This window comes from Watersipora subatra, chromosome 10 (assembly GCF_963576615.1).
Source record: "Watersipora subatra chromosome 10, tzWatSuba1.1, whole genome shotgun sequence".
NCBI lineage: Eukaryota > Metazoa > Bryozoa > Gymnolaemata > Cheilostomatida > Watersiporidae > Watersipora > Watersipora subatra.
Genome location: NC_088717.1, coordinates 29099815 through 29118645, shown reverse-complemented (window position 1 = coordinate 29118645; position 18831 = coordinate 29099815). Strand labels below are relative to the sequence as shown.

Below are 18831 nucleotides of genomic sequence, written 5' to 3'. Positions count from 1 at the left end.
ATAGCTGTTTCTATTAATTTTAGGTGTATGTATAATTATATAATTAAAAATATTTTAGACATAATTTTTTTTAATTTGTTTTAGTTTTATAAACGTAGCTTGATTAATTTATGGGCACATATTTTCAACGCGCAAGCGCGACGTAGAAATTCCTTTGGCAACGAGCAAACTATTCATTGAAAATTTCCTCTGACTTGTTTGAACATTCATAATTGCTGTTTAGAATTTTAACTAGAAGAATGCGACTCAAAGTAAATTTAAAAAAGAAAACAGAACACACTGAGTTAGCAAGTTGTGTTGGCTGGAACACTTCAGACGAAGTTTACTCTAGCTCCGATGATCATCAAATACTGAAGTCAAGCTTGCTCAGCCAGGAGACGAGCAAAGTCTGTAACTTGCCGGACGATGTTTATCCTACCGATATGCACTGGTTGCCTAAGCTTAGTGGCTCAAAGAAACAGGCTGGATCTGACGTGTTTGCATTGGCTGCTACAGATGGTTAGTGGTTAACACAGCAAAGTGCAAGATGCAATTTCAGACAATGTAATAGCCTAATGACAAAAAGGTTAAATATCTAATAAAAGTTACACCTTACTTGAACGGTCGTTCATGTTTGTTCAATTCCGCACAACTGCGGGTTTTGACAGTTAGATATGAGAGTCGTGGCCAGGCCTGCCAACCTAAAATGCTTGAGATTTGGTTTTGGGGCAATTGATGTATCAATGATAGTATATATAAAATTGTGGAAATTGGGGCAAAAATCTCACGCATTTCCATCTTTTCTTTGGGGTGATTGCGTGAGTCTCACGCCCAATATGTGAAAGTTGGCAGACTTTATATATAGAGGCTCAGTAATTGAGACAGGGAAGTAGAAGAGAATCAACTGATGGTGGAGAAGGAGGCTTCAGAGGAAAAAGAGAGGGAGGCTCAAGAGGCAGAGGAACACGCCTCCCTTAGGAGAGTTCTTGGTAACTGAAAGTTTGTTTATAACAAACTTTCAGGTACCAACTAGCTCAATTTAGTGGAAATCTCTGAAGGTTATTTAATGCTGATGGTTTAGATTAGAGGTGGTGATATTAATGAGAAGCTTGGTGTATTTCCAAAGGTTTTAGGAAATGGTGTTAGAGAATTGTATTTTTCTCTTAGCTGCTTGGCCAAGAATCGGTAATAGATCATCGGTTTATCAGCGTGTTTACAGGTCTACATTTTGAGACTTTGAGTTGTGCTCTTCCAACAGTAGAAAGAGATTTCATGAAACTAATCTGATCGACAGAAAGAACACGTACTTATGGACAGCTGAGTTTATGAATTAATAACTTGTTCACATTTCCAGAAATGCTAAATTACAATGGCTGACGATGATAGGCTTAAGGTTGCTAACTAAATAGTCTTACGGCTGACTTTGTAATGCGCACTTACATGTACATAACATCCATGCACATGCACTGTTCGCAGGCAAGTTCTATCTTGTATCCAGAGCTGGAAGGGTTGAGAAGTCAGTTGAGGCGCACAGAGGGGCTGTGCTGTCCGTTAGATGGAGCTACGATGGCAGCGCTCTTATCACTTCTGGTGAGGATGGACAGGTCAGTCGACTCTTTTCAGCAATTTTTTTTAGCTCTGAGTAACTTTTGCAGAATCGGAAAAAATCATGATTGTTTTAAACAATCGAATGTTTTTTATTTAAATTAATTTTTATGACATTTTGGATCAATAATGTGCAGACTACATATTAGTTAGTGGAGTAGAGCTACTAGCAGTTTTACACAAAGTACGGATAAAAGCCAAAGACATGAAGGCACTATGACATATTTAAGCGCATTCCTCCTTAATGTGAAAATATACGAAAATATAGAATCGAAAATTACACATACATGTAGATACCAGTTTTTTCGCATTTTCTTTACATACCAGATTTTATATTTTTGATTGAGTGAAAGGAAAAGCAGAGAATGTTTGCACTTGAGTTGATTGGAGTAAAGAGTTTGATGCCATAATGTTATCTATTAAACAGACTTGTGACTGAAAACTGTACAATTTACACTTTCTAAATCGTAATTAATGTTTGAGGTTTGCTAAATGAGCTCACAGTTTCCAACTTCAAAGGCTCATCTGTAGCATTGCACTACACATGCAGTCCGTAGCGTGCAGTCAATTATCTCCATCACACTGACGAATACATGATAGAAGAATGTCTATGGATTTGTTACCCAAAACAAGATTGTTTGTAACGAAACACTGATTTTGCAAATTCTAGAAGACACAAAAAGATTATGAATTTTTTCAAGAAAAATCAAGCTTCTAATCAATGACTTAAATCATTTGATTTTGTCGTGTGAAGCCTGCCATACTTTTTGCTACTTTAGCATTACAGTTGAAAAAGCCAGATGTCTGCAAAAAGATTCTAGTTTGATCTATTAGATTAGCTGAATACGATGTGCTTACAGGTAAAGATCTGGTCTCGCAGCGGCATGTTGCGCTCAACTCTAGCTACTAATGCATCACCCGTCTATGGCGTAGCCTGGAGCCCAGACTCTGACGCAGTTCTTTATACGAACTCCGGACAGCTAGTCATCAAGTCTCTGCAGGCCAATGCAAAAGCGCAAATGGTAATTCATGGGATGTATTTTATTCAGCAAATCGTTTTAGATTTTGCCAATTACAATAAGGCTTTAATTCTTTGCAACTTGTTTTGTCATGTGAAACAAACAGCCAACACATGGCATTAAACTTCGACCCAACTTATGACCACTTTACCATATGAATTTTCTAGCAAATGACGCACAATTTGAGCGAATCTTTTACCTTACACTTTCAAATATTTTCCAACATATGACAGATAAAATCTCTTGACACACCATTTTGTAAATTATGTTGGAAAGGCTGGGAAAAATTTTAAATTAAATGTAAGTCGGATAAAATTCCATAAGGAACATACGAGTGTATCCCCAACTATCACCCTATCACCAACTCTAACTCTACCAGTGTATCCCCAACTATCACCCTATCAGCAACTCTAACTCTACCAGTGCATCCCCAACTATCACCCTATCAGCAACTCTAACTCTACCAGTGTATCCCCAACTATCCCCCTATCCCCAACTCTAACTCTACCAGTGTATCCCCAACTATCCCCCTATCAGCAACTCTAACTCTACCAGTGCATCCCCAACTATCCCCCTATCACCAACTCTAACTCTACCAGTGTATCCCCAACTATCACCCTATCACCAACTCTAACTCTACCAGTGTATCCCCAACTATCACCCTATCACCAACTCTAACTCTACCAGTGTATCCCCAACTATCACCCTATCAGCAACTCTAACTCTACCAGTGTATCCCCAACTATCACCCTATCAGCAACTCTAACTCTACCAGTGTATCCCCAACTATCACCCTATCAGCAACTCTAACTCTACCAGTGTATCCCCAACTATCACCTTATCAGCAACTCTAACTCTACCGGTGTATCCCCAACTATCACCTTATCATGAAACCTACTTTATATTGATTACAGTATTACTTTATGAATATAGTTTTGAGCATATAGTTGAGATTTTTACATTTATTATATGATTTTATAATAACATATTGTTTTTAATACTCCGTGTAATTACCTGCAATATTTATACATCAGTTTTACCAGCAAAGCAAATTTCAAATCTTCATTTGTAGCAAATTGATTTTTGTAACTTTTGTTAATAAAAGAATGATTCTAGTCAGGCAGGATGCTTGATACAATTCTTAAAGTAATTGTATTTATTGATTCAAGGTGTTTTGTTGTTACAAATTTAGTGGAAAGCACACGATGGAGTCATCTTGAAGATTGATTGGAACCCAATAACAGGATATATTGTATCTGGGGGAGAGGACTGCAGGTATAAAGTAAGTAACAGGATATATAGTGTCTGGGGGAGAGGACTGCAGGTATAAAGTAAATAACAGGATATATAGTGTCTGGAGGAGTGGACTGCAGGTATAAAGTAAATAACAGGATATATAGTGTCTGGGGGAGAGGACTGCAGGTATAAAGTAAGTAACAGGATATATAGTGTCTGGAGGAGAGGACTGCAGGTATAAAGTAAGTAACAGGATATATAGTGTCTGGGAGAGAGGACTGCAGGTATAAAGTAAATAGCAGGATATATAGTGTCTGGAGGAGTGGACTGCAGGTATAAAGTAAGTAATAGGATATATAGTGTCTGGGGGAGAGGACTGCAGGTATAAAGTAAGTAACAGGATATATAGTGTCTGGGAGAGAGGACTGCAGGTATAAAGTAAATAGCAGGATATATAGTGTCTGGAGGAGTGGACTGCAGGTATAAAGTAAGTAATAGGATATATAGTGTCTGGGGGAGAGGACTGCAGGTATAAAATTACAGGTATATAGTGTCCGAGAGTGAAGATGGCATTTATATAGTAACCTTGTTCATCTAGTCAATTCTGTTATTGTTTCTGATTCTCTGAACAGGTTTGGGATTCCTATGGGAGACAAATGTACAACAGTGTCACTCACGATTACCCAATTACTGCTGTAGCTTGGGCTCCAGATGGCCAACTTTTTGCGGTTGGATCTTTCAACACCCTCCGCTTATGCGATAAAACTGGCGTAAGTTTTGCTCTTCGTCCATGATTAGGTAGAGGTCATAGGTGAAACATAAAGAAGTTAAATAATACTTTACATCGCTTTATCAAGATTAGTGCGCCTGTTATCTAGTAGTTACTAATAACAAACAGCTTATATGGCATGTATTCTGCCTGTCTGTTCATCTGTCTGTTCATCTGCAATCGACCGACAAACCTATCGTTTCCTTGTCATGCCTTAGGGTTTAATGATGAGTCCATAAGCTCCAGTTTTCTACAGGTCACTAGTTATAACACAACATCTACAGGTCACTAGTTATAACACAACATCTACAGGTCACTAGTTATAACACAACATCTACAGGCCACTAGTTATAACACAACATCTACAGGTCACTAGTTATAACACAACATTTACAGGTCACTAGTTATAACACAACATCTACAGGTCACTAGTTATAACACAACATCTACAGGTCACTAGTTATAACACAACATCTACAGGTCACTAGTTATAACACAACATCTACAGGTCACTAGCTATAACACAACATCTACAGGTCACTAGCTATAACACTACAGGTCACTAGTTATAACACAACATCTACAGGTCACTAGCTATAACACTACAGGTCATTAGTTATAACACAACACATTTCAGGCTTCCTTATTCTACTTCCGTACTTCAGAGGATTACGCTTGATAAAATATGTGCATCGGGTTGAAGAGTGTGATAACATTCTTGGAGTTATCCTATTCTGCTCTCATCAATATATGAATGACACAGTTATTGCTGTATTAATGACCCACATATGAATTGAATCAATCATTCATTGATTGATTCAAACACACTGAACATTTTCGCTATGACGCAAGTGTTTCGTTATGAAAGCCCAAAATGTTTGTAAAAGATCTCAGGCTATTGCACTTGTCTACCATCAATGGACTCAGTAATCATATACTCTCAGGTATTCCAATCAAGGCAAAGAATACCCTAAGTTATTTTTAAAATGTCTGAGGTACTTAATTGGAATGCGAGCACCTCATATATATCTCAATTGTATATCCCCCATGTCTAGGGATCCCAAAGCATTTTCAACATTTTCAAACTGTCTGTTTGTAGTGGTCGCACAGTCTGGACAAAATTTCTACTGGAAGTGTATTTAGCATAGCCTGGTCAGCTGACGGCACGCAGATAGCAGGTGCTTGTGGCAGCGGCCAAATTGTCTTTGGAAGCGTCATTGAGAGGTGGGGTCAGAATCTTACTGTTCTTAATGGACTGCACAAGGTTGGCAAACTCCAATTATCATCTCATGTTAATTGGAGTCAACATATGTGGAGGATGGAGTGTTGGAAAACACTTTTATGAAACAAGTTTTCGTAAATTCAATAAAACCTGTATAAACTCAGCTGAAAAATTTAGAGCTCAGGCGAATGTTTTAGAACACATAAAATAGACTTAACTTTTGCACAGTGAAAGACAATCCTAACATATGGTTTAGGCTAGCAGCGACCTGCGGTGTAGGCTGTCGTGTGGGGGTGAGGTGTTCTGTCTATTGTAATAAGGACAGATAGGTCTGGTCATACATCGGTGGCCTTGAACTTAGTCTTGTAACTCTAAGTAGTAACTATTCTCATACCTATAACATAGAAGGAGTTGTCCCCTACCGTGACAGTCTGCTTGCCACAACACCTATCAACTGTGCGAAATGTTAGCCAATCATGTCCTGACTAACTCGGACAGTAAATCGGCCCTGATGTATAACAGTGGCAATGAAACTGAGGCTACTGATAAAGTGGGATGCAGAGCTTAATCTACACAATGTATATAATGAACCTGCTTCCTAGCAGGTTCATTATATACATAGTTAACCCCTGTCAGGGTTACCTGCTTCTGCTCTGTCCGCTAGTTTGCCGGAAAGAGTTTATATTGTCAACTCCTAGGTCGGAGTTGGTAGGTGGACGCCGGGCCATGACTCCGTAATTCGTGTAAATATTTATGAGTATTATATCTTGCATGCTGTGTTGTTCTTTTTTATTATATCCATTTGTTATTAATTTGTCCATAAACTATATCGCTATTATGTTTTCGTTTATCGCTGTATTATAACCATGCCAACGGATTAGAAATTCTGTTTATTACTAATGTTATACGGTTTTTACTCGGTTTCGTTAGCCAGAACGGGTGTGTTTGTTGTATATAAAGGAGCGCGCTCACTCAGTTGGGCAGAGCAGATAGCCGTACGCTCCTCGGCTAGTGGAATTACCTTCGGTAACAAAAACGGAACGAAACTACATGCATTCTCTTTTCCTCATGTAATAGTCTAGATTGTGCCAAGTAAAGGCTGGCAAATTTGTTTACAGGAACACCATTCATAGCATACGGTTGAACATGAGGTGCTCTTATGCCTATAAACTTGCCAGTTTTTTACTACCTGAGCAAAAGGCAAGCAAACCCCTTCAAGTAACGCACTATATAGGTTACATCAAGATTCACTGTGGTCTGGCAGCATACTGCATATCTTGGAATGGGACTTTTTGGTGCAGACATTCTGGCACAAGCTTTTTTGGCGGATGATACAAATCCAGAACTTATCCACCCTTATCGTTGTTACTTATTGCTCAACAAATTTTAAGTAAAGTTGGAAGATAAATATTTGTACATAACGTCTGCATTTACAGCTGCAGGTTTAGTTTACGAGATCCACGAGTTCACGAGGTTTTTTATATGAACATGTATTTCGAAGAAAAAAGTGTTGTGTGAAGTTTCATGAATAAAATATTGTTCTTTTTTTCGTTCTGGTTGTTTTTTATATTATTACCATTGTATTATATTTTTACTATATATACACATAAATGATTTCTTTTGGATAAAAGTTGCAGTGGTAGAAAGTTTGCACGAGGGTGTCTTAGAGACCTAGACCATGTATTTTTTACGAATGCACTATTTGCTAGACTTACACTTTATGATTGGTTGGTAGTTTGTACAAGGCGAATGTATTGTAAGCCGAGCTGGTACACTGTGTGATTTACTGTCTTTCACTCATTCATACCAACTAGCCTTATACAATCTATATGTACCTTACTCGCATCATACTCTACAGGATGAATTTATTCGTGGAGTTAAGTTTCACGCAAATTGCCTTTTTCATGCACATTCGCGGACTGATTTATTCACGGATGAACACAATCACTCTCTATTAAGGGTTAACTCTATGGCGGCTAGCAATAGAGTTAACCTTTCACATGCGTACACCACGCGTTTAGGTTTCTATTTAGCTTACGACTACGAGTCGATCATGCTAAGCTATAAATTTCTTGCTGCGTCCAGAGGTTTCCACGAATATTCATCGCTTTGGACGCGTTTGATGAACCAACAACTTGTGGTAAGTAATGAGTTTTTTTTCAAAACCATTTGCTAAATAATTAATTGAACTTTACTTTGGTTATTTGGTAAAACACAATATTTATTTTTCTATCCCTACCGGTCGGTTATTTGTTTTAGTGTGAGAGAGGAGCCCAATAATCTGCTCAACCCATTTGCACTAAAGCTAATAAACGCAGACTGCGCAACGGTTGGTCATCTACCCCCTGAAATAAGTAGAGTAAGGAGCTTTGTCATCATACACAGAGGCACAATGACTGCAAGGGTAGTGGATGTCATTCCTAGAAGATCACCAATCATTCAGGGAGGTCCTGAAATTGAAGTAAAAGTGACCGCAGCTGCTAACGAGGAAAATATATCTGTTTTAAAAAAGGAACAAGAATGCCTTTACGATCACAAATTTTTGGCCAACTGGCAAAACGTTGCGATAGTAAGCCACGAGGAGAGTTCTGATGATAACTGCCTTACCAACCATGTAGTAGCCCGAGAATCGTCTTTAACATCTACCCAAGACAGTGACAGCGATATAGAGCTGTTATTACCAAAATGACTAGTCAGAAAGCACTATTACACGGTAGTATTTATGTAAGAGTATCAGTTTAGTTTTATTGCCAGACATCTGCTATATGGGCCAAACTGTTTTTATTTACTCCATTCATTATTTGTAAAATTTTATTTGTATTTGGAAGATTTTATTTGTACACAAGTTTGTAATAAATTATACGGTAATATATCCATACATAAATATATATCTATATAAATATCTTTAAAAACCCTTAAAAAGTGTTTATATATAAAATATGTATATATATATATATATATATATATATATATTTTCATATGAATGTATATATAATATAATCATGTTTGCTGCAGCGTTATAAAGAGTTGTTGTTGATGAAGGGGTTAACTGGTTGATTCTCTGCCAATATTCCTTCCTTGGTGAATATTACTACTTGTCTCTAGTTTTCGTAATCGGAATAGGTTCTGTTTCATTCACATTCTGCAGTAAACACAAAAGAAAAATATCAACAAGTGTAAAAAAGTACAAAAACAATAGCTGAATTATCGAATGAAAGCAATCAGTTTATAAACAAGATAATGAGCTAATTGCGGAAAAAAACGTATCTGCACTGCAGATCAAACTCATACCATAATGTCCAGATCAGAATCATTATCGTCATAAACTTCAGTATTAGAGGTAGATGGAGTTGATTTCAATGTAAAAACTATAGGAGAGATTTTTGCGATGGCAACGCCATGCCAGATAACTTGTGAAAACCTTGAATAATTTTGTAAAGAAGCGTAATGCATTGGCAATGGGGTTAACTCAAAGCCCTGGCGATGATTTTAACAAAAGTTTGGAACTCCGCTACGTTTAGTACTTCTGCCTGGCGGCTAGTTTTTAATTTGAGGAGGTAGTTATTATCCCTTGTGTTTACAAATAAAACTAATTATTCGCGGAGTTTAATAATTTACGGAATTAACTGTTCGCGAAATCATGAATCATTAAATCCATCGAATATTTTCATCCTGTAGGGGTGATAATTCGTGGAATCCTCTCTTCGCGAATTATTAAATATAAATTTTTCATCGTGTAGGGAATGTACCTTATACACCTTATTTGTACGTTATACACCTTATATATACCCTATTCACAATATATGTACCTTGCTCACAATATATGTACCTTATTCACACTATATGTACCTTATTCACACTCTATGTACCTTATTCACACTATATGTACTTTATTCACACTATATGTACCTTATTCACACTATATGTACCTTATTCACACTATATGTACCTTATTCACACTATATGTACCTTATTCACACTATATGTACCTTATTCACACTATATGTACTTTATTCACACTATATGTACCTTATTCACACTATATGTACCTTATTCACACTATATGTACCTTATTCACACTATATGTACCTTATTCACACTATATGTACTTTATTCACACTATATGTACCTTATTCACACTATATGTACCTTATTCACAATATATGTACCTTATTCACACTATATGTAGCTTGTATGTTAGACCACTCAACTCTCAAATAGATTAGTACTTTATGTTGGACCAATGAATGCACTCTGCTGCCTTTACAGACGTCTTGAGTGGCAAGAGTTTGAAGTAACCGTGGCTGACCAAAAGACTGTCACTGTGCGTAATGTGACCAATGACAGCAAAGAAAAGCTTGAGTTTAGAGATCGGGTGATCAAGGCGTCACTTGGCTACAAACATCTTGTTGTCACTACTCCGTCCCAGTGTTATGTGTACAGGTTAGATGTCTATGCAATGCTGTAACTATATCTACTTTTTCCATTAAACTTTGTTCTGTGGCTCATTCGGTATACAGTAGTGAAGAGGACATTCTACCATCTAACTTTGCATTGCTTACTTGAATACATGCCATTATCTACTTCAATACATGACATTATCTTCTTCAATACATTTCATCATCTGTTTCAATACATTGCATTATCTACTTCATTGCATTATCTACTTCAATACGTTGTATTATCTACTTCAATACATGACATTATCTGCTTCAATACATGACATCATCTGCTTCAATATATTGCATTATATACTTCAATACATGACATCATGTGCTTCAATACATTTCATCGCCTGCTGAGTGCATTGTCTGCTTGAGCACATTGCTTTCCGTGCTTCAATACATTGCATCCGTCTGCTTGAATACATTGCATCGGTCTGCTTGAATACATTGCATCCGTCTGCTTGAATACATTGCATCGGTTTGCTTGAATACATTGCATCGGTTTGCTTGAATACATTGCATCGGTCTGCTTGAATACATTGCATCGGTCTGCTTGAATACATTGCATCCGTCTGCTTGAATGCATTGCATCGGTCTGCTTGAATACATTGCATCGGTCTGCTTGAATACATTGCATCGGTCTGCTTGAATACATTGCATCGGTCTGCTTGAATACATTGCATCGGTCTGCTTGAATACATTGCATCGGTCTGCTTGAATACATTGCATCGGTCTGCTTGAATACATTGCATCGGCCTGCTTGAATACATTGCATCGGTCTGCTTGAATACATTGCATCGGTCTGCTTGAATACATTGCATCGGTCTGCTTGAATACATTGCATCGGTCTGCTTGAATGCATTGAATCCGTCTGCTTGAATACATTGCATCGGTTTCTTAAATATATTTTGCTTGGTTACAATCACATCACTTACTCCAACACATCACGTCATCTGCTTGAGCACATTGAATTGTCTCTTGAATACATATATTGCATCGTCTTTTGAATACACAACATCATCTTCTTGAATATGTCTCATCATTTACTTGAATACACTGCATCACCCTCTTCAATACTTTGCATCATCCCTTTGGGTACATTGCATCATCTCCTAGAGTACATTGCATCATCCCCTTTAGTACATCGCATCATTCCCTTGAGTACAATGCATCATTCCCTTGAGTACATTGCATCATTCCCTTGGGTACATTGCATCATCCCCTTGAGTACACTGCATCATTCCCTTGAGTACATTGCATCATGTCCTTGAGTACATTGCATCATCCCTTTGGGTACATTGCATCATCTCCTAGAGTACATTGCATCATCCCCTTTAGTACATCGCATCATTCCCTTGAGTACATTGCATCATTCCCTTGAGTACATTGCATCATTCCCTTAGGTACATTGCATCATCCCCTTGAGTACATTGCATCATTCCCTTGAGTACATTGCATCATGTCCTTGAGTACATTGCATCATCCCCTTGCGTACATTGCATCATCTCCTGAGTACATTGCATCATCCCCTGAGTACATTGCATCATCCCCTTGAGTACATTGCATTGTCTGCTTGAATTCATTGCGTAGTCTGCTTCAGTGCATTGCATCGTCTGCTTCAATACATTCCATCAACTGTTTGAATCGTACATTGAATCGTACATTGAAGTGCATCGAATCATTTCTTGAATATATCGCGTCGTCTACTTAAATACATTGGATCATCTGCTAGATTAAGTACATTGAATCATCTCTTGAATACATATATTGCATCGTTTCTTGAATACATCGCATCATCTCTTGAATAAAGCAGATTGTCGGTTTATGGCAGTTGCGACTTACGGCATTTTGTGGTTACGACGTACCCAATAAGAAACACAAAATAACATTAAAGCGCGTTTCCGTCTCACACTGTTTAGTGTCGTAGAAAATGTTACCATTTGTGAACTAGTTTGCAGAGCGCAGCAGATGAATAAGCTGTGCAGTGGTGCCAAGTGAGGACTTATGGTGCCAACTAGGTTACTTATATTCAGTCTTACACCATTTTGGTTGTGTTTGGCAATTCTTTCTCTCACATGTTTGATTGTTTGTGTGCACTGTTTGCCCTTCGCTATGACTCCAACCATAGACTCCAACCATAGAAATAGGGTAAGAAATGCTTCTCTTTTTTAAATAATATTTGCTTCAATTCTTGGGGTGAGGAGTTGTCTTACTACAGTACAATACTTTAAAGGTGTTTAGATTACTTTATTTATAGTGTTCCGACTTACACTGAAATTTGACTTACACTGAAATTTGACTTACACTGAAATTTGACATACACTGTAGCGTAAGAGCGGACCAAGGATGTAAGTCAGGGACTTTCTGTGTATTGCTGTTTCCCTTGAATGCAATGCATTGTCCGCTTAAATATGTTGCATATTTGCTTCACTACATTAGGTCTGCATCAGGTGAAGAGGGATGCTTAGGTATTAATAAATGCACCTGTTTCATGCATCACTAGTGTGTCACGCAGTTACTGTCATGTAGTTTAAATATTGAAAATATGACAAACACTTACTTTGCTTCTGGTATGTGTTCTTTAGTGTTACGAACTGGAACACACCAACCATATTTGACCTCAAGGAAGGCAGTGTTTCCATGATAGCCTTATGTGAAAAAGACTTTCTTGTAGTAGACAACACGAGCATATACATTTACTCATATGACGGAAGACTGCGATGTTCTCCCAAATTTCCAGGTCAGCATATGTTTCGTCGATATGATCATGATATGATAGATTTGTAAACTGAAGGATAGGAAGAGAGAAGTGTTCAGCTCTTTGCATGTTGTGCTACTAGCCCTATACATTGCATGTTGTGCTACTAGCCCTATACATGGCATGTTGTGCTACTAGCCCTATACATTGAATGTTTTGCTACTAGCCCTATACATTGCGTGTTATGCTACTAGCCCTATACATTGCATGTTGTACTACTAGCCCTATACATTGCATGTTGTGCTACTAGCCCTATACATTGCATGTTGTGCTACTAGCCCTATACATTGAATGTTTTGCTAGTAGCCCTATACATTGCATGTTGTGCTACTAGCCCTATACATTGAATGTTTTGCTACTAGCCCTATACATTGCATGTTGTGCTACTAGCCCTATACATTGCCTATTGTATATATGCTATGTATTTTACAGGAATGAGAACTGACATCCTCAACGAGATGACCGTCTCTCTCAGTGTTGACACTCTTGCTGTCAGAGATAAAGGCAATGAAAAAAGTAAGGCAGCCTTATTGCGGTTCTTGCTTTATATAAGGTGTTTTATGTCTATGAACTATTGTCTATGAACTATTCAAGTCATGTCATCTATCCTCAAGTAATGTCATCTATCCTCAAGTCATGTCATCTATCCTCAAGTAATGTCATCTATCCTCAAGTAATGTCATCTATCCTCAAGTCATGTCATCTATCCTCAAGTCATGTCATCTATCCTCAAGTAATGTCATCTATCCTCAAGTCATGTCATCTATCCTCAAGTAATGTCATCTATCCTCAAGTCATGTCATCTATCCTCAAGTAATGTCATCTATTCTCAAGTCATATCATCTATCCTCAAGTAATGTCATCTATCCTCAAGTCATGTCATCTATCCTCAAGTAATGTCATCTATTCTCAAGTCATGTCATCTATCCTCAAGTCATGTCATCTATCTTCAAGTCATGTCATCTATCCTCAAGTCATGTCATCTATCCTCAAGTAATGTCATCTATCTTCAAGTAATGTCATCTATCCTCAAGTCATGTCATCTATCTTCAAGTCATGTCATCTATCCTCAAGTCATGTCATCTATCTTCAAGTCATGTCATCTATCCTCAAGTCATGTCATCTATCCTCAAGTAATGTCATCTATCTTCAAGTCGTCATCTATCCTCAAGTAATGTCATCTATCCTCAAGTAATGTCATCTATCTTCAAGTCATGTCATCTATCCTCAAGTCATGTCATCTATCCTCAAGTAGTGTCATCTATCCTCAAGTAATGTCATCTATCCTCAAGTAATGTCATCTATCTTCAAGTCATGTCATCTATCCTCAAGTCATGTCATCTATCCTCAAGTAGTGTCATCTATCCTCAAGTAATGTCATCTATCTTCAAGTCATGTCATCTATCCTCAAGTCATGTCATCTATCCTCAAGTAATGTCATCTATCCTCAAGTAATGTCATCTATCCTCAAGTCATGTCATCTATCCTCAAGTCATGTCATCTATCCTCAAGTAATGTCATCTATCCTCAAGTAGTGTCATCTATCCTCAAGTATTGTCATCTATCTTCAAGTCATGTCATCTAACCCCAAGGCATTTCCTTTAGCCTAAAGGTGTATCGGCCTTACTCAAGGCATGCTGTCTATCATTTGCGCCCGACCTATCTTTAAGGTGGCAATTATTGCAAGTATTGTTGTACTATAATTCTTACTTTTCATATCAAGCTATAGTTACACAGACTTTGGGGCGAGACTCGGAGCATAGACTCTCCAGCACCTATAATGGTAGCATCTACGTATTTAGTGCTATGTACCATGTGATATTCTTCTGTTGATCTTCGTGTAAGCCATGTATGTACATATCCTATTATCTCATGGCTTGTTTTGCGCAAGTCTGGCTACAAATGGTAGCGATGCCCCAATACTGGAATTTGTTTTATTTGCAGTGGTTCATTTGTTCGATTCTACAACTGGAAAGCCCCTTGGAGATGGTAAACCTATCACTCACAAGGTAAGGTTGGCACATCTTCACAGGATAGAGGGCTTATGTCTTATGCTAACAATGGCTGGTAGATAGCCTTATAAGATCTTCTGTGTTTATGGTACAGCACACTGTACTCCCTCATCAAAGCAACCGCTCCTATGCATGGTCACAGTTGCAGCAACCCACTAGGCATAGTTTTTTGCTGGTATAATTAATCCACTATGATTGACCACCATTCATGTCAGCTTATGATTGGCCAATCGTGGCCAATCATAAGAAAAATATGTGATTGTTCACCAATTGTTTTTATAGAATTGGCTTCGATGAATCTAGATAAAATTCAATTGTGTTCGTTTCGTTGTCAGTATTGAGCGAAAGAAAGGAAAATTCTTGATTTCGAGTTGAAGAGCTTGAAATGGACAAATATTTTAGGCCTATCTGTGAACTATTCACAAACCATTAATGTAAAAATTTTCGAAAATCAGTTGGGAGCAGGTGCTTTATTCAGACACTACACTTTTATTGTACTTTTACTTACAGTATATTTAGTCTCTACTTGTAAACACTTGGAAGCCTGGGCCTGATAGAATTTGGGGAAAGGTTTTCCCACCTGATCCTACACCTGGTAAACTCGGTGTGTAGTTTTACTTTGTTTTTTCTGGACCTCGGGCTTATGTAGGATTGCAGAAGTTTTGTTGCTCGATGTGGTATAAATTTTCAGTATATATCCAAAGTTTCAAGTCGAATACACTATTAGCTCTGGAGATATCACTGAGATACTCATGGCCCTTCTAGCTGACCAAGAACTGAAATATGGCTGCCATCAGAACATTAGTTTCTCATGACATGCTGATTGAAATTCTTAGGAATGAAGATCAAATATATATATATATAGGTATATATATATATATAGGTATATATATATATAGGTATATATATATATATATATAGGTATATATATATATATAGGTATAATATACTAGCTGTGCTACTCAGCGTTGCAGGGTGTCAGTGTGGCTTAGTGGTATTATCTTTGACTATCAACCATGGGGTTGGTGGTTCAAGCCCTGCTTAATGCCAATCTGACAAAAAGCTCTCAGCAAGCTTTCAGCCCCAAATTGCTGGATCTTTTGGATCTAGACCTTAACTTGGAGGCACCGTGTACCACACTGACAATGTGGGCATGTTAAAGATCCACCTCTGTCCTTCGCACATTGAACAAGTGAAATGGCTATCTGGCTCTATCAGACTGGACGTGTTGCAAAAATGTATCCCTTCATGACAATCTGAAGTTCCAGAAGAAGCCCTTGATAAGTGTTAGGACCACCCAAGGTAGCTTATAAAAACCTAGTCCTGGTGGTGTGTTTCTCTACTAGAGAACACTACCAAGCATTGTCACCACAGGACAGAAGCATGCCATTATTATTATTATACTAGCCGATGCCCGGGTAAAAGAAAAGCCTTTTTTGACAGAAAATTGATTTTTATTTAACATATAACAACATTTGCCATTCTATTTTTTAAACTACATATCATGAGACAAGTGTTTTGTCTTAATGAAAAGTAGTGAAAGTTGCTTGCTGTTAGCCTGGCACATTGCCAATGAGAAATTCCGGTAAGCTAGTTAATAATGCCGGTAGGCATGAGGTGTGTCACAGCGTTGTTGTCCAGCAACGCTATTCTAATAATAGCTATAACTGGAAGGACAGACATACATTCACATTTATATATATGTATATGTATATATATATATATATATATATATATATATATATATATATATATATATATATATATATATACATGTATATATATATACCAATATATATATACACATGTATATATATATATACATGTGTATATATATATACCAATATATATATATACATGTATATATATATACCAATATATATAATATACATTGTATAATGAGCAAAACTAGAAAGCTTCTTTTTCTCAGCAATGAGAGCCTTACGCTAAAACTATTTATTTTTTACTCTAAAAGCGTCAGGTCTACATCAGCCTTTAGTTACCTCTAAAAGCGTACGGACACTATCAGGTCTACATCAGCCTTTGGTTACCTCTAAAAGCGTACGGACACTATCAGGTCTACATCAGCCTTTAGTTACCTCTAAAAGCGTACAGACACTATCAGGTCTACATCAGCCTTTAGTTACCTCTAAAAGCGTACGGACACTATCAGGTCTACATCAGCCTTTAGTTACCTCTAAAAGCGTACAGACACTATCAGGTCTACATCAGCCTTTGGTTACCTCTAAAAGCGTACGGACACTATCAGGTCTACATCAGCCTTTAGTTACCTCTAAAAGCGTACGGACACTATCAGGTCTACATCAGCCTTTAGTTACCTCTAAAAGCGTACAGACACTATCAGGTCTACATCAGCCTTTAGTTACCTCTAAAGCATCACATCTTTAAAAGAATGCAAAAGAATTATTTACTATATTTGATTTCTGTTCTTTTCATTGATTTCTTTAAAGGTTGACTTGCAACAAAATTCACATTACAGTTATTTAGTATTAAAAGATTCACCATGTCTTACTCTGTTGTGTTGTAGGTGCAAAATATGTAGAAATGTGATTACAAGCTCTTAAAAGGTCAAAAACGAACAGTTGATTGCAGTCATCACAAAACCGCTGTAGATGTTATTTTTCTGACGTAGTCATTACATTTGGTTATTGTTTTGTCACGTGATGTTCTCACGTAAATTGAAAGGCCAATAGAAAGGCTCAATATAAAACTTCTCGTAGCTCTAGTTTATGACAAACACAATGGGTTTTACCGAAGATCCCGTATCAAATATAGATGCTCGCTACTTTACAGTTTTGCTTCGACTTGGTTTAATCGTCTAGTCGTAATCTGATCATGTGACCAATACTTCACGAAAAATTTCTGCAGCATTTTCCGATTATCACAGGTGACCAACAGGCTCGTCATGTTTATCAGACAATGATATGTACTCTTTTGAGCTAAGGTTAAACATTAAACAAATTTTTACGGTAGATTATAGGATATCAGTGCTGTAAGTGACAGCATTACAATGACGATAAAATGGACGCGTAAGAACAATAGACATGGTTTTATTGAATGCGTGAAGTATATTTGTAAAAATATTTTGACGAATGAGGTTGCGTGAAAGTGTAAACGGAAGCCATCTTGTACAACTACATCCCATTTGAGCCATTTTGGAAAGATATTCCAATCTACGGCGATTTTGTGATGGCGGCGATTAACTGTTCATTTTTGAGCTTTTAAGAGCTTGTAATCACATTTCACAAAATTTGGCACCTACAACACAACAGACTAAAACATGGTGAATATTTTACCACTAAATAACTGTAATGTGAATTTTGTTGCAGGTCAACCTTTAAACTTGTAGCTTCAAAATGGTATTCAGTTGAAAAGGAATTGTGCCGTTCTAGGTGCTTTTATAGTCATACCTTTGCCTAACTTAGCAAAGTTACAAAGGAAATGCTAGATGATATATTTTAGCCACTAGAAATTCCCCTGTCATACAGCCCACGACCAAAGTGATATCGGAAAAAGAAAGGGTACTGATGGTTGAGAAATGCACAATTAGCAGTCAAATAGGATAACTGCAATGGTAGCTGTAATGTACTGGGTATGGGTGTTATTATATACAACAAATAGCAATAATGAAAGGAAAAGATTATATGTTTATATCTCTCCTGCAAAAAGAGAAATGCAATACTGGCCAATATTAGAAGTAAAATGCACTGATATTATTGGAATAACCAATATTATTTATATAGTAATAATATAAAACCAAAGCAC

At 37.3% G+C, this 18831-nt stretch overlaps 1 protein-coding gene across 2 annotated transcripts in view; it reads left to right on the top strand.

The window, feature by feature from the left end:
• The first annotated feature begins 239 nt into the window (after positions 1-239).
• Positions 240-18831, top strand: part of LOC137407359 (intraflagellar transport protein 80 homolog) — a 32681-nt gene continuing 14089 nt past the window's right edge. Inside the window, exons 1-10 of one of the 2 annotated variants that reach the window (XM_068093987.1) lie at positions 240-498; positions 1456-1583; positions 2445-2606; positions 3796-3885; positions 4472-4609; positions 5708-5832; positions 10100-10273; positions 12861-13015; positions 13466-13549; positions 14978-15042. In XM_068093987.1, coding sequence (XP_067950088.1) covers positions 240-498; positions 1456-1583; positions 2445-2606; positions 3796-3885; positions 4472-4609; positions 5708-5832; positions 10100-10273; positions 12861-13015; positions 13466-13549; positions 14978-15042 — 1380 coding nt within the window. The remainder of the gene's footprint in view (positions 499-1455; positions 1584-2444; positions 2607-3795; positions 3886-4471; positions 4610-5707; positions 5833-10099; positions 10274-12860; positions 13016-13465; positions 13550-14977; positions 15043-18831) is intronic. The other variant, XM_068093989.1, reaches the window with a different exon arrangement.